The sequence below is a fragment of the Leptonychotes weddellii genome, chromosome 2, assembly GCF_054177405.1.
Source record: "Leptonychotes weddellii isolate Sample4059 chromosome 2, ASM5417740v2, whole genome shotgun sequence".
NCBI lineage: Eukaryota > Metazoa > Chordata > Mammalia > Carnivora > Phocidae > Leptonychotes > Leptonychotes weddellii.
The window spans coordinates 103357746-103374659 of record NC_138370.1 but is presented as its reverse complement, the minus strand read 5'-3'; the positions used below and the strand labels follow the sequence as shown (position 1 = coordinate 103374659).

General features: G+C 38.9%; 1 protein-coding gene across 1 annotated transcript in view; it reads right to left on the bottom strand.

Annotated features, from left to right (window-relative positions):
• The window catches only part of LOC145720152 (uncharacterized), a 42979-nt gene extending 26540 nt beyond the window's left edge, over positions 1 to 16439 (bottom strand). The window contains exons 1-2 of the mRNA XM_081812086.1: positions 16080 to 16439; positions 10114 to 10255 (exon numbers count right to left, since the gene is read on the bottom strand). Of these exons, the coding sequence (XP_081668212.1) occupies positions 10114 to 10255; positions 16080 to 16211 (274 nt within the window). The 5' untranslated portion in view covers positions 16212 to 16439. The remainder of the gene's footprint in view (positions 1 to 10113; positions 10256 to 16079) is intronic.
• Positions 16440 to 16914: the final 475 nt, after the last annotated feature.

Below are 16914 nucleotides of genomic sequence, written 5' to 3'. Positions count from 1 at the left end.
TGGGGTAAATACCCAGTAGTGCAATTGCTGGATCATATGGTAGCTCTATTTTCAACTTTTTGAGAAACCTCCATACTGTTTTCCAGAGTGGCTGCACCAGCTTGCATTCCCACCAACAGTGTAGGAGGGTTCCCCTTTCTCCCCGCCAACATCTGTCGTTACTTTACTTATTTCTTTTTACTTCTTTTCCATTAGGGAACCCAGTATCAACCCAAATATCAACTCTGTCTGGTATAAACATGGAGCAGAGATGGATCTCTATCAAGAAAAATCCCCAGATAATTTTCACACAAAATGGGAAGCAATAAAGAATTTACACTCTCAAAATATAAATCCCCTTAACAGTTCCATAAGTTCCTTAACAAATCCCCACAAAGCTTTGCATTTCTGTTACTGTTTTTTTATTTTTCCCAAGAACTTATATTTAATAATAAAAATGAATTAAATTTTAATATTAATTTAACTATGTTTAATTCCTAGTGTGGCCATTAGATTTTGTGTACTATCTTTCATTATAAATGTGTAATTTTTCAGTCATGTTGTGAATTAAATAGGTTTTCAAATGCTGATCTGGCCAAGCAATAGCTGTTTATAATGTTATACATATAAAAAAGAATATTATAAATAACTAATGTCAAGAAGACTTTTCAAACACAATCTATTTTACATTGAGCTGTGACTGAATAGATGTTTGCAGAACAATCATCTATATGTCCAAGTTTCTCATTATAATTCAAGTTTGGTAAGTTTTCCCTTTTATTATGTCAACTGTGGGATCAACAAAACATACTGTGAACCTCAGCAATTATCTTCATACAGAAAGTCAGGTGGAGAGTGTGAGTGTGGTCCAGTCAGTCTAACATGTATTTCAACTTTCTTGCACATGCAGAGATTGAAAAGTTTGTGAGGCAGCCAACCCACTGCCCTGATTTCAGTACCTGGAAAGAAGCTACTACCAGCTTCATTAGCAGAAAAAGTAATCTTTTACATTTGTCTGGGTTTAAAAACTCATAAAATCTTCTGGTAAAATACAATTTGACCTGAAGATTCTGTAATAAAAACTCACAATTATGTATCTCTGAAACTAATTTTTATGTGCATAAAAATATGTTGCAGAAGTTTTGCCAATGGTTTTTCATTGAGCAAAACTTGCTCCTTTAAATCCCTCTGGATTAAGTGTCCATATATAGCCCCATGGCAATTGAGCCTTGCCTGCACAGTTTGAAGGTTTCACAGAGTATGGGAGCAGTATGAAATAGACATGGTGTTCTTTAATTTTTAAACATTTGCAGAATATGGCTTTCATGGCTCACCAATCAAAAATCTAAGATAAATTATGTATAGTGACATTTGACATATTTTTCTTAAGGCCTATAGCTAACTAATTTTTCTCAAATTATCTATGCCTCGGTGATTTTATCCTTAATCAATCTTGGTTTTATGAAAAAGAATTTAGGTTTAATTTCCAGAGAAATGATTCCAGAAATATTTTCTCCAACTATCAGCCTCTAAACTCTCACCCAAACTTTTTATTCTTTCAAAATTCTTTTTATTAAAAAAGACTACATCTTCAGAATCAAGTACCCCTTCCGTCCAATAATTAATATGATTCATCGGTTGAACAAATATTAACTGAATACCTCTTCTTTGCCAAATATTGTATCCAGATAAAGGAAATAACTTGTTGCTGAGTAGATTCAATAATATTGAAAACCTTATTCTTCTAGCTAATATTTACTGAGTTCCTCTTATGTTCTAAATACTCTGTTGGTCATGGGTTTGCAAAGAAATGATTTGAAAACCTGCCCTTGAAAAGCTTACATTCTTGTCAGGAAGACAGTAATAAACAAAAAATCACAAAGGGATAAATGACCTAATAGAGGTACCGTGCAAAATATGAAAACAGAGAAAGGGGAGGATCTCATTTTAATGTAAGGCAAAGATGGTTCAAGCAATCTTCCTAGAAGAGGTAGAACTTGAGCTAGTTCATGAATGGTAATGAGGGATTTTCCAAAGAGAAAAGTGGAGAAGGGTACTCCAGAAACAATATATATGTGAATCCACAATAGATGTGAATTTATGAAAATGAGAAGAAAGGCAAGTATTTTGGTGAAGCAGAGTGTAGAGTTTAGGGGAGCAATAGGATGTGAAGACACAGTCTTGAAATCTGGACCTGCTAAGAGATGCTGTCCTTGGACATGTGTCCTTTGATTCACATAGTCTCAGAGTAAACACTGAGAATTTATTGATATTATTTTTTTATATCTGCTATTTGCAGTTGAAGAAAAGGCAGGCCTGGAGCCAGCATACCTATGAGTCAGGGGTTGAGAGTAGGTCTACACAGAATAATGAAAAAAATTGAAAAAGACTAAGGAGAATTTTTCACCCCGTCTGGATCTTCAACTTATCAGTACAATCAGCATCAGTTGTACATTTCCACAGGGCACTTTGGTAGACCTGAAAAGCCTGAACCAACCTCTGGGAAAACACTGGTTTATCTCCTGTTTTGTGCAATTATTATATTCAGTTTATTATTCTTTGTCCATTCAAAAATTTTGTAACTTTTAATTGTGTACTAGCATCTATCTACTGCAATGCCCATGTACCTCCTATACAAATTGGATTTTTATTTTATAGGTTATATAAATACCAAGATAGGTTCAATTTGGGGAGTTATGTATGTTTCATCCTGGAAGTAATATCTAAGGTGAATGCAAAATGATTGAGCCAGACATATTTACTAGCTGGCCCTTGGTAAATAATTCAGATAGTAGAAGATCAGCTCCTGAACTCAAGTGTATGGCACTCAGAATGAAGGGAAAGGGTCAGATTTTAGAGATCACATGTACAGTTTCAGAACTTGGTAACCAAATAGATCAAAGGAATGAGAGGGAAAATGATGATCTCTGGGGACCTTCTTTCTAGATTAGCCAAACTCACACCAAAAATCAGAAGAAAATCTGGGTTTAAAAAACAGAAACACTATTTGAAGACATAAGAGAGCTACCCAGCAGCCAAGACTTGAGGTGTTCAAGGTCCCAGAGAAAAGGAAAATGCTAATAGGTGAGTCAAGTATTCTCATTACCCTGCCCCTAGATGCATTTGCTATTCGTAAGTAGACTGGAGCCAAGAGCCTCAAAATGAAAGAGATAGAGAAGCTAAACAGGGTGACTGACACTCTCATAAATACAAGAGAGACATAGAGTTCGACACCACACAGATGAAGCAGACCTGGCAAGCATCATAAACTTTCTATGGGGACTCCTGGAAAGCTATGCAATAGAGGTAAAGGTGAACTGGAAATAGGTCAAACCTCACAGAATTAAATTCATATTTGATCAGCCTAATCCCAGATTAACAAAATTTCACTATCTGAAGGAAAGACATTCAGAATCTTTCCAATTATTTATACACAATATCTAGCAGATAAAATATTACCATGCACACCAGAACACAGATCGATTGATCAAAACCCAAAAGGAAAAGAGATAACTAAAACAGATCCATAGGTGATAAAGATATTTGTTTTGTCAAACTTAAACTTTAAAACTGATAACAAAGACCTATCACATTCATAGGAACAGCAGTTAGACTGAGAGCTGATTTCACAGAAATTCTAGAGGCCAAATGACAACAGAATGGTATCTTCAAAATGCTGAAAGAAAATAACCAGCAACCTAGCATTCATACCCAGGAACAATATTCTTCAAGAACAAAGTCAAAATAAAGTCATGCCAAGCCAACTAAAACTGAGAGATCATTGTTGGCAGACCTACACTAAAAGAAATAGATGCAGAGTTACTTAGGCATAAGGAAAACAATCCCAGAAGGAAGTGGAGATGCAAGGGGGAATACGAGGTAACAAAAAGAGTAAATATGTGAGCAAATATAAATAAATACTGACTATTAATACAATAGTAATGTTTGTTGAGTTTAAAATACATGTAAAATTAAAACGTGATAAAAATATAACAGCAAGTAAGAGGCTTACATTGTAAGAGAATGGATAAAATTAATTGACATTAGACTCTGATAAAAGGGAAAATAAAATAATAAAAAATCAGTTAATCAAAACAGATAAGAAATGAGAGAAAAAGAAATATAAAGGAAGCTGAAAAAATCGTAAACAAATAGTAAGATTATAGATTTAAATGGAAATATAAGAACAATTACATTAAGTGTAAGTAGACTAAGCATTCAAATTAGAAGTCAAAGTTTTCAGACAGGTTGCAAAAAAATAAAATCAAAACATACGTTGCTTATAAAAGAAATATTTCTCTATTAGGACACAGAAATACTAAAAAAGAATTCTAAAAAGGGTATCATGAAAACACTTAGAAAAAGTGAACACTTGTAACTATATTAATGCCAGATGAAGGCCCCTTTAAGGCAAAAATCTGTAATAAAGGTAGAGAGGGCTATTTCATAATGATTTCACTAGGAAGATAAAGCAATTCTAAAGTAAAATATATAAAGCAAATCTGAAACTAAAAGGAGAAATCTTATCAAAACTAAAAGGAGAAATATAGGGCGCCTGGGTGGCTCAGTTGGTTGAACGACTGCCTTCGGCTCAGGTCATGATCCTGGAGTCCCTGGATCGAGTCCCACATCGGGGTCCCTGCTTGGCGAGGAGCCTGCTTCTCCCTCTAACCCTCCCCCCTCTCATGTACTCTCTCTCTCTCTCATTCTCTCATTCTCGCTCTCTCAAATAAATAAATAAATCTTTAAAAAAAAAAAGAGAGAAATATACAAATCCACAACTCTATGGAAAATTTTAACCCACATCTCCTATTAACTGATAGTATAATCAGACAGAAAAGACTGGCATTGTTTTACATTTTTGCGAATCCCTTTAAAGCTTTGTGTAATAGAAAACAGCTAGCTTCTCAGATCTACTTCTGCATTCAATTTGATGTATTATCACACATAAAGTACCTCTGGAAAACTCCACTGTTCACTCATAAAAGAATGAGAGTAAAAAAGGATCATCTGAATGGAATTTAGGAATCCCAGGGCTTCTTGGACCACACCTTGAAAACTACTACTTTAGAAATTTGATTTTTTTATGCTATTATAAATAGTATTATTTTCTAAAATTTCATTTTCTAATTATTTTCTACGTGGATATGGAAATAGAGTTGATTTGTACATACTGACTTTGTATTCTGTGACCTTGCTAAATTTGCTTAATAATACTTTATTTGTAGATAACTTCGGATTTTCTACATATACAATAGTATCAGGATGAAAAATGACGATTTTATTTCCTTATTTTCAAAACTGTTTCCGTTTTGTTTATTTTTCTTCCTTTATTGCAAAGTTGGGACCTCCAGCTCCAAGTTCTGAGGTTCTGGAAATGTTCTATTTCTTTTCTGGGTGGCATGGACATGTATCTTCATTTTGCAGTAATTCACCAAGCAGTAAACTTTGTGCAAAGTCACCGATTAAATTTTTTCTACTGGCCAAAGAAAACTCAGTGTTGGGGGAAAAAAAAAATCAACATATGAAAAAATTCATACAGCATTCAATTTCCCTTTGAGATTTTCCAAGCCAATCTACCTCTGGAGATGCATGTTAAAGAGTTAAAATTTGGATAATAAAATAATCATTGCTTCCAGAGAAAGTATTAGGCATGTTCATGAATTATTTACTTTTATAATTTCAGCTTACTTTGCCTGCACGTGTGTGCCAGAAAAAACACCCATTTAGGTTGATGCCAACTAGATTTCTTTTTTAATTCCTGCTTGAGAACGCTGACTACTTCAACAGGATTTAGATCAATTTACTTTGCCAAGTAATTCGAGTGGTGCTGCTGACTAGTTCATTAACCAGGTTGGGCAAGGTTAAAGATAGAGGAGAGTTAAGGGAACAGATTTCGTCTTGCTGGGTCCTGGGGCCCTCTCATTATTCTCTCTTTTCCCAATCCCCAGAATTGCCTTTGATGCCAAAGGAGGAATATCTGGACCTTCCCTCTTACAAAGGAGATTAGCAGGTTTAATGGAGTTCATCACTACCTAATTGAAAAATATTGCAATGATATCATCAGAACAGTAAGAATACATAAAGAGAGAGAGAGAAACAAACATTATGGAGATTGGCAGATATGCTGCTTATTTATTTTGGACTGGAAATACTTCTAACCATATTCATTCAAAATTTATCCAAGACATTCTTCTGTTCATGTGGCCCAAATTACCTGTAGTAATATAAATATTTATTTTATATTATTTTGCCCCAAATATTCCCCTAGGCAATAAAGTTATTTAGGGGAAATTTGTATTGTAGAGGATAATTTAGAAGTGACCTCCCAGGACTCTCAACATAAGGGAGGTGGTGGGAGAGAGACCACAAAGCAGAGCCGCCTGGCTCTTTTGGGGTGGGGACTGTGTCTTTTCACGCTACTCTTAAGAGTTCTCCCCATTGGAGCGCCTGGGTGGCTCAGTCGTTAAGCGTCTGCCTTCGGCTCGGGTCATGATCTCGGGGTCCTGGGATCAAGCCCCGCATCGGGCTCCCTGCTCAGTGGGGAGCCTGCTTCTCCCTCTCCCACTCCCCCTGCTTGTGTTCCCTCTCTCGCTGTGTCTCTCTCTGTCAAAATAAATAAATAAAATCTTAAAAAAAAAAAAAAAGAGTTCTCCCCATTGTCTTTGTCTCAATTCCTCAGAGAAATTAAGATGAAAGAAGGCTTAATTTCCTCTCTGAGGAAAACAGTATTTGTAAATTTTGGAGTGCATTTCTTACATAGTACATCTAATTTCTCCCTTCGATTTAAAGACCATGTTCAAGAACACTTGTAGGTCTGCTAAAGGTAAATAAGGAAGCTCTGTTCTATATCGATCGTCAATACCGGAAATGCCAGAATAAATCCCGGCAGAGGTGATGAAGGTAAAAAGAGGAGATACCGAATTCCGGAAAATGGGATCTCCTTTCCCCTTTCTGCGCTCCGTCAGGAAACGTTATACCTCTTTTCCAGCAGCTGGCTACAACCAGGTGATGACCGGCACGAGGGACAGAAGGCAACTCCTAATGAATCCACCACACCAGAGAGCCAGGCTGCTTCCTTTCTGTTGACAATCCTCAAATCCTCCTTGCAAATTGTAAAGTGTCATTAAAATCTGGAACATCTACCTCCCTCTCTACGGGTCCGACTGACATGTGGGATTAAGGTCAGATACATCAGGGGACCGCTTTGTGTAAAGGTAAAATGACTTTCTGAACTGAAATAATGGATTTAAGGCACTGAGGCAGAACACAGCTCCATCCAAACCCCCACTGACATATTTACAGAACCAGGTCTGGCTGGAAACAAGGTGAAAGAAACAGTAACTCTAATTGCAGCCAGCAAAGCGAACGAGCTGATTGGCTGAATGCTGGCCAAGCTCTTACCATTAAAAATACCACAGCGTTGCTGCCAAAAGGGGTGTTGGGACAAATTGCCAGAGGTAACCGTTACATAAGCCAGAGCTCCCGCTGCCAATTAGCCAGAAACCATTGCTACATCTCTTCTGGCCACAATGGTTCTGATAGAGCATTTGCGAGCTCTTCTGCTGCTTCAGGACTGTACCAGAAGAAAGCAGTTCCGGGGGACCAGAGAAATCACCTTGAGGCCAAAGTAGCTGGTGGGGTCCTGGTGAATCCACCCTATTGGTTGGTAGCATTTCCAGCAAGAAAGTCAGATAATCTCAGAGAACTCAGGCAAATGACCTTATTAAAATTGCTGCAGCTTTTTCGGAGGAGGGAGGATAGGAAACGTGAAGAAATGTGCCTTGGCTTGCAAAAAGGAAGGAAAGAAAGGCCCATCGAATTACCTCATTTTCTTTTTTAAAAGATGCTTCCCAATCTGATTAGCTTTGAGCTCAGCAGCAGTTCCCTGAGGATTGTTCTCCACAAGCAAAACGGAGGCAGGCACCGAGGACAGTTATCTGGGGAAACCTGAAAAAGCCTTCCCCTTATCTTGAAAATGTGGGTGTACACATGGAATTACCCAGCTAAGAACTCCCATGCCCATGTGTCACGGCTCCATTAGGCTGCAACAGTTGTGGGGTCCTGGCACCACCTTAGTGCCACCTGTCATCAAGTCCTTCCTGCCTCCCAGCCAGGGACTGCCTCTGAGGAGTCTGTTTTTCCCCCCCAGGATTATCCATTTTCCCACCCCACCCACAATATACTCACAATGTCCTGTCCACAGTCCCTTCAACTGCCACCTACCTAAGGTCTTGGTCTAATCCACAAATTTGATTTTGCTATTCACCTGCATAAAATCCTTGAGGACCTCTCTGTGACCTTTATTTTAAGTCTGAACTTCCTACAGTGAACCCCACCTGCTTTATAAGTCTCTTCTCTACTCATCCCCCACGAGCTCTACAGTCCAGATAGAAGATAATTTCCAACAGTGGTTCTCCACATTGAACAGCACATTCTAATACTCAAGGGAGCTTCTCAAAAATCCCGATGCCCGGACAGAATCTTGTACCAATTCAGTTGGAATCTCTAACGATGAAACTCAAGCATAAGTATCTTTTTTTTTTTTTAAAGATTTTATTTATTTATTTATTTGAGAGAGAGAATGAGAGAGAGAGAGAGCATGAGAGGGAGGAGGGTCAGAGGGAGAAGCAGACTCCCCGCCGAGCAGGGAGCCCGATGCGGGACTCGATCCCGGGACTCCAGGATCATGACCTGAGCCGAAGGCAGTCGCTTAACCGACTGAGCCACCCAGGCGCCCTTTTTATTTATTTATTTATTTTTTATTTTTATTTATTTATTTATTTAAAGCATAAGTATCTTTTAAAATTTGTCTTGTGGTTACAAGTTTGAGAACCAGTGCAATATTACCACGGTTATGGACTGAATGCTTGTGTTTGCCTCCCCAGAATTCATATACTGAAATCCTAACCCCCATGTGATAGTATAAGGAGGTGGGGCCTATGGGAGGCGACTAGGTGATGAGGGTAGAGGCCTCATGGGTGGGATTAGTATCTTATAAAAGAGACCCCAGAGAGCTCTCTAGCTCTCTTTCCATCACATTAGCTCACAGTGAGAAGTCAGCAGTGTGCAGCCCAAGAGAGGGCTCTCAGCAGACGCCGACCGTGCTGGTACCCTGATCTCAGACTTCCAGCATCCCAAACTGTGAGAAATACATTTCTGCTGCTTATAAGCCATCCCATTTATGGGATTTTCTTATAGCAGCCCGAAACTAAAACACCCACTGCTTACGCCTTTACATTTGCTTTTTCCTAGGCTGGAAATGTGTTATTTTACATCTTTATTTTTTTTTTCCCCTGCTGTTCTTATAGGACACAGGTAACATATCTTCTCCTGCAACCCTTTGGTCACCTCCCTTAGTTTTCCCCGTGACAACCCTCGTGTGCCTGCATCCTGATCCTTGATGTCTCTCATTTCCTCGCTAACTGGATGAGAAATCCTTCTGGTCAGGAATAGCCTTTCATTTGTCTTTGTATCATCAGTGTCTACTGAGGAAGGAGAATAGATGCACACCAATACCAAGCTTGGACTCAATTCTCCAAGCTCTTCTTCAACTGCCAGAAAGCAAACAAACTTCTGTTTACAAAAATTTCACAGGCATCCCAGTTTTAGGACACAAGAAAGTGAATGAAGAAGAAAGACATCTGGAAGATAGGGCATCACAACTACTCCAGGACATCGGTAATGCTAGGATTTTATTACTCTCGGGTACTTGAGACTGGGTGAGAGTCCCTTGATGGTTTTCATATTGAAAGATTTAAAACTGGAATTCTGAAGTATTCAATCAAGAACATGCAGGCTCGTAAACAGTTTGATTTCATGGCCTCTCCTCAAATGGTTTTGCATTTTAATGCATTCTGGCAAGGAGTGCTGCGCAGTGTAGGAGGTGGGGAAGACATTTACATCAGTGCAAACTGGGGCGTTGGTTTCCATGAAGAGAAAACCCAGAACACTTCCAAACAAAAAAGGGCTCCTGGACACAATGCAAGAAGGATGTTGAGAGAAGAGGTCCAGATTTAGCAAGAAGGATACAAACATGAAAGGAGATCTGTGCTGGAAAGACATTTAAAACTCCTGAGATCTGCAGGCCAGAGCCTGCCACTGGAATTGGCAAAAGAAGAAGAAACAACTGACTTTCATTTTGGCTTTTGCCGCAAGTACGATTGCTTTGTGATTCTTGCCCAAAGTCTCTAAATGAGATGCGTGGTGTGTATTTCAAAGTTCTTGCCTTCTGAGGCCGGCATGGAAGATACACCACACTCTTTTTCCTTTCTTCCTAGGGGAAAGAGTTTGAGAAAATAAACGGCCCTGAACAATATGTTTAAAATAAAGTTATTTTCCAATATAGGTGGTGACCTGATCATTCGTGCTCAGGAAAACCACAGGGACATATAAAGGCAAAGCAAAACACAAGTAAAGAGCAACATTTTTCCTTTCCTTTCCCTTTGTCCTTTTCAGAATTCTCCTGACAGAAATTTTATGCTTTATCTGATACTGAGATTTTAGGTTAAGGAGACTTCATTTCCAGGAGCAAATACAGAAAGGCACAGGAACTGTCTTGTGAAGAACTTATATTCTAGTTGCAGACATAGCTTTCAGAAATCACCTCTGTCTCAAGCCAGGTATAGAAGCAACTGAGAGATAAGGGGGGAGGGGAGCATAGTAAACATTCCACACAGAATCACCTTCCTGCCAAATTCTTAATCATCACGTTTATCCTTTGTCTGTACTTCCTCTTTGGACACAATGACATTAGATTAAATGCCTACAACTGCCATTTCTATAGATACCAACGATTACATTGAATTCACTCCAACACCAAACTGATGCCGCCTGAGATGAATGAGGCCCCTTTGTATTTCATCTTTAAGTTTCAAGTCCCTTCTTAACATTTTGAAAAATATATGGTTAGTTAACCTTTATGGAGTGCTTCTCATGTACTCAGCCCTGTGTGAAATGACTTGCGCAAGAAGTCTCGCTTAAGGCGTACAACAATCCTAGTGGTATTATGATTAGCCTCGATTTACAGAAAAGAAAACTGAGGCTGGTAAAAGTTAAGTAAATTGTTCATTGGCACATAACTTGTAAGCAGCAGAGAGCTGGGACTTAGAACTGTGTTCTGATGGACACCGGGCTTCAAACCCTCCGCAGAGGCCAGTTGGGCCATTTCCAAGGACCCGTGTATCGGAGGTATTCAACATTATGGCAAATACAAGAAAATGAAATAAATGACCATAATTCTTCTCAGGATGAGTGCTGTGTGTCCGTGGGGAGAAATGCTTTGAGAGGCTGCATGGCTGGGGAGGGGTGTAGTGGTGAGGGGTGACAGCCCCCTAGAGCTGTGTGTGCACCTTGGCAGCAGCCTCCCCGTCACTCACACAGTGTGACTGTTTCAGGACAGCACATGCAGGCCACCATGGCTACGGATTCAGAGGCTTTGAAGTGATCGTGGTAGCACTAGGCTATTGCCCTGAATTCCCAAGTTTGCACAAGTTTCCCCAAATGGATCTCTCAATTCCTGGTCTCACTAAAGGCTTTTGAATCAGTATTAAACCTTGGGGTGTGACAAATGGACTGGTCAATTCCTCACTCGGTGTGTTCACAGTTCACTACTCCGTGCTTTTTCGATACTGCCGACTCTCCCACTCGTCAGTCCAGTTAAACAGATACTTTATGCAAACCTTTCAATGGAAAAAAAAAGGGGCACATTTTGGAAGGGTGCACATTTGGTGATCAAAAAACTGAGAGCATATCGTGGCAAAAGATCCAAAAGCATTAAAAACCTCCCCAAACATTTCTCAGCCAGTTTTATTTTTCCACTGATTGTAAGCCACTAGCTCTGCTTTTCAGTTGCGTGAGGGCTTAAGCAACTTTCCAACTCAGAACTACCGCTGTTCCACAGAGCACAAACACCCAGACTTTTAACAGGAAGTTGCACACAAGAAGACAGGCTTCTCTTTAAAATCATCCATTATGGACAATCCTCAGAACCTTTGATCTTAATTAGCTGAACAAGCTCCTAGGGCTTCACTGACAGCTCAATTAATTTGATTTAATCACATTTTGCCTTGTTGGTATGCAGTTTGGATCATAGTAACTTAAGATGACCAAGATATGCAAAGATACTTCATCAGAAGGGAAATAACACTATAAAATATAAACATCATTTCCTGTGACCAGTAACATGAAGTGCCCAATATATTGTACATACATCTACTCCTGCATCTCGTTTGATTCCTACAATCATGTAGCCCTGTAAATAAGAGAACTTTAGAATTTTCTTTCTATTACTAACTCCCAGGGATTTGATAGGTAACTTCAAAAAACAAAACAAAACAAAAAATGGATTGAAAGCCCAGACATCTGCACCCAGCTCTTTCTTTTGTTCTTGCCATCCTTCAAACTCTGGATTTGCAAAGAAATCTCTGTATAAGGTTGTGTGTGTAGAACCATGTACACTCGACGTACTCCATACGTTGATTTAAGGGATTCACAATGGTAACTATTTCCATACGTTGTTTTCACTTTCTGCATTGATTTTAGAGATTGATCCCTGTGATTCTGCTAAAGAAATGAGCTAATGGGGCCTCGAGGGAATTAAAAAGCATTCAGACTGAACCACGGGGCTAGGCCATAAGCAACTTTTCTTCATAATTAGTCTTTGTTTAGAATGTGATGTTCTAGCTTCAGATATTTATATGATAGCCGTTCGGACTATTTATTCCTCTTAATACATAAGGAAAATTATGGGTTTGTTTTTGTTTTGTTTTGTTTTTTTACAGCAACTCCTTCCCAGCCCAACCTCTCCTCATGTTATGATAGCCTTTACACAGTGAGCAGCAGAGAAGGTTCCAAGACTTCTCAGCCCATGTTGGGTCAGGAGGCCGGGGCGCTCCTCCCTTTATCTTTTATCTAATGTGGATCAAATGAGGTCAATTGATCCCTGAGGACAAGATAAACCAGCAGCTTCCTCATTTTCTTTCTCCTCCTTAGTCATGTACCTAGCCCAATTCGAGCAGGATGTACACATGCTGCCTACTAGACTGGTAGAAAAGACCCCCATCAACTCCAAGGGAAAGTCGGCTCAGTGATGGACAATGCTCCTCAAACTTTCCCATCAAGTGCTCTCAGGAAGAGGAGAATGAACTGATACCCTAGAAGTCTAGAGATGTCACTTCTACATGGGATGCTACAAGCTGGAGAGGTTTGCAAAGTTTTGTACTTTATCATTAAATTTGTCACATGATTTTTTAATCCTACTCCAATTATATCTTTAAATACAAAAGTATTGGGGTGCCTGCGTGGCTCAGTGAGTTAAGCCTCTGCCTTTGGATCAGGTCATGATCCCAGCATCCTGGGATCGAACCCAATACCGGGCTCCCTGCGCAGTGAGGAGCCTGCTTCCCCCTCTCCCCACTGCTCATGCTCTCTCTGTCATTATCTCTCGCTCTCAGATAAATAAAATCTTAAAAAAAAAAATACAAAAATATTTTATATTACTTACCATAGAATAAAATTGACTTACCATGGAATCAAATCACTTCTTAGAATCAAATTCAAAAAGATACACTATGTTTTTCCTATGGAATCATGTGTCTTTTGACGTACTAGTTTGAGAATCTCAGATGTAGATGAAAGAGTCTTGAGCCTGGATTCTACAGTGAAGCCTGGATTCTAATCCTGCTTCTACCAGTAATATACTCTTTAGTCTTATTTTGTTTAATATCTATCCATACTCCTCCATTTTTAATAAAGGGAAATATTTTTTAAATGTCCATTCCAACTTTAAAATTTTATAAATCTTATATTTTTGTGTTATAATTTTATACATATTATTTTTAGGATAAATTAAGTCATGTTAAAAATCCTTGAAAACATTTGATTCTCTTAGAAAAGAGAATGGAGTAGTCATGAAAAACAGCAAAGGGAAGATTTCTTAGAGCAGTACCAAGAGTTCACTGAAGTCAGGGAGACTGACTTAAAACTCAAAAACCAGTCCCAGTGATCGGTGAACTTGAGCTTCAAGATTTCTACTATTGTCTGCCTTTTGCACTTAAAGGTGGTCAATAATTGAAAAAAAAAATACTTAGCAAAATTATGTACACATTTATTTTTTCACCTAGAAAAGCCACTTCAAAGAATCTATCCCCAAGATATGATGGCAAAAATACAGACATAACAGGGTGCCTGGTGACTCAGTCCATTAAGTGTCTGACTTTTGATCTCAGTTCAGGTCTTGATCGCAGGGTTGTGAGTTTAAGCCCTGCATTGGGCTCCATGTTGGGCATGGAGCCTACTTTAAAAAAAAGAAAAGAAAATACAGACATAACACATCTGTAATAAAAAGACTAGAAACAATCTAAAACTTCCCTACGGAGGCACTGGTTAAATAAACAACAGTTTGTCCGTATAATGGAGTGTTATAAAGCTGTAAACAAAGCATGAGAAGTATTTCCATATAGTGGGTTGGATTGATCACCATAACATAAAGTTTAAAAAATATGGAGAAAAAAATGAGCACAGTATAGTTCATGTAAGAAGGGGATGAATATGAATGTATATACATATTCATATTTTTTAAATGGAAAGATAAACCAAAAGCCATTTTATTAAAAATACCATCTGTAGTGGGAGAGAGGAAGTAGGGTGGAGGAACAGAGATATAGACTTCTTTGAATATACCTTGCTTTATAAATTTGACTTTGGAATTTTTGCATAATTGTAACACAAAATTAAATTTTAGAAAACCAGTGGGGCGCCTGGGTGGCTCAGTCGTTAAGCATCTGCCTTTGGCTCAGGTCATGATCCCAGGGTCCTGGGATCGAGCCCCACATCGGGCTCCCTGCTCCGTGGGAAGCCTGCTTCTCCCTCTCTCACTCCCCCTGCGTGTGTTCCCTCTCTCGCTGTGTCTCTCTCTGTCAAATAAATAAATAAAATCTTTAAAAAAATATTTTAGAAAAGCAATGCCTGAAGGTCAAAAACAATATTGAAACAAACTTAAGTATTTATCAAACGGGTAGCATAACTTCATGGAAGGAATTAGTTCAATCAACTTAACAACAGAGCAAAGTGTTCACATGTTCCTAATGGGATATGTCATAAGACAGAGACATAAGACAAAAAGAACTACAGGGAAAAAATAACAAGTCTTAAAATATTTTTCAGTAACCACATTGTTGAAGATAGTTCGGGTATTGTTATCCTAAGATGATTGCACATGAATTGTGGGATAAATCCAACGAGCAATTCTGTTGGTTCACTGGGACCTGGGATTTTCTGTGTGGGAGAAAAGAGGAGCGGATAACAGATAACTTTTAGTAAAAATACTGTAGTCTTGAATTGAAATGGAAATTATTAGTAGAAACCTATAAATAGATTATCTTTTGAAAAGAAGCAATTTTTCTAGCCATATTCATGGATTAGGTCTAGAAACAGGAGCTTATCCCTTGTTGCCAACATTCCCTTATCCCACTAAAGAGAAACAGGGCTGCTTAGAGAAAAGGCCTATTCTAGGCCTGGGGCAGGACATGTACAAGACAAACCTGAAATAGCTTGTCATACAGGCAGCAAGGATACACTTCCAGGCTTTAGTGGTTATACCAACAGGTATCCAGAGCAGTGGTAGACTGGAGGGAGGATATGTAAGATCATTAGAGCTGATTGTGAAATATCCAGAATTTTCGGACTGTGGTAACATGACCAAATGGGAGAGAACCACACATTTGCTTACCTCCAAAACATCATCCATGAAATAGTCTTGCCTCCTTCACTCCCTCACCCCCCAAATTAACCTCTATAGCTGTAACTACCATTTTACAGGAAAAACAAGGTAAAAAGGAATCCAGTAGTCCCTGCTTGTCCTCAGAGATACGTTCCAAGACCCCCAGTGGATGCCTGAAATGGTGGATAGTACCCAACCCTACAGATATGTTTTTCCTATACTTACATACATTCCTATGATAAAGTTTAATTTATAAATTAGGCACAGTAAGAGATTAACAACAACTAAAAATAAACTAGGACAATTATAACAAAAGACTGTAATAAAAGTAATGTGAGTGTGGTTCCTCTCTCAAAATACCTTCTTGTATTGGACTCACCCTTCTTCTTGTGATGATGTGAGATGAGAAAATGCCTGCATGATGAGGTGAAGGAAGGCGAATGACGCAGATATCATGACGCAGCGTTAGGCTACTACTGACCTTCTGAAGAGATGTCAGAAGAAAGATCATCTGTTTCTGGCCCTCCGGTTGACCAGGGCATAAGTGAAACTGTGCAATGCGAAACCATGGATAAAGGGGGAGGGGAGGCTACTAAATGTTCATGAAAACCATGCAATCAGCAAACTGTAGGCTGTTGAAACTCTGCAAAACAAATTCTGCAATTTCTTCAAGAAGTGTTGCAAAGAAAAATAAATGGGAGGTGGGAAAAGGGAGAGAAAGAACATCTATAGGCTATAAGAGACCTAAGAAAAATCAATAGGGGTGCCTGGGTGACTCAGTCAGTCGGGCCTCTGGTTCTTGATTTTGGCTCAGGTCATGGTCTCACGGCTGTGGGGTTGAGCTCCACGTCAGGTGTAGAGCTGCTTGAGATTCTCTCTCTCCCTCTCTCTCTCTGCCCCTCTCCTTCCCCAGGACCCCCTTCATGTGCTCTCTCTCTCTCTCAAAAAAAAAAAAAAGAGGAAGGAGGGAAAAAAAGAAAAACCAATTGCAATGTACAGACCTTATTTCAATTCTGATTCCAACAAACTGTGAAGGAAAAAATAAAACAACTATTAGACAATCAGAGAAATTTGAACAGTGATTGAACATTTAATGTTATTGAGGAATTATTAAATTTTAAAGTAGAGTAATGACATCATGGCATGGTTTTAAAATTAACTCATATTTTCAGGATACTTGCTGAAATATTTATGGATGAAATGAGAAGATATCT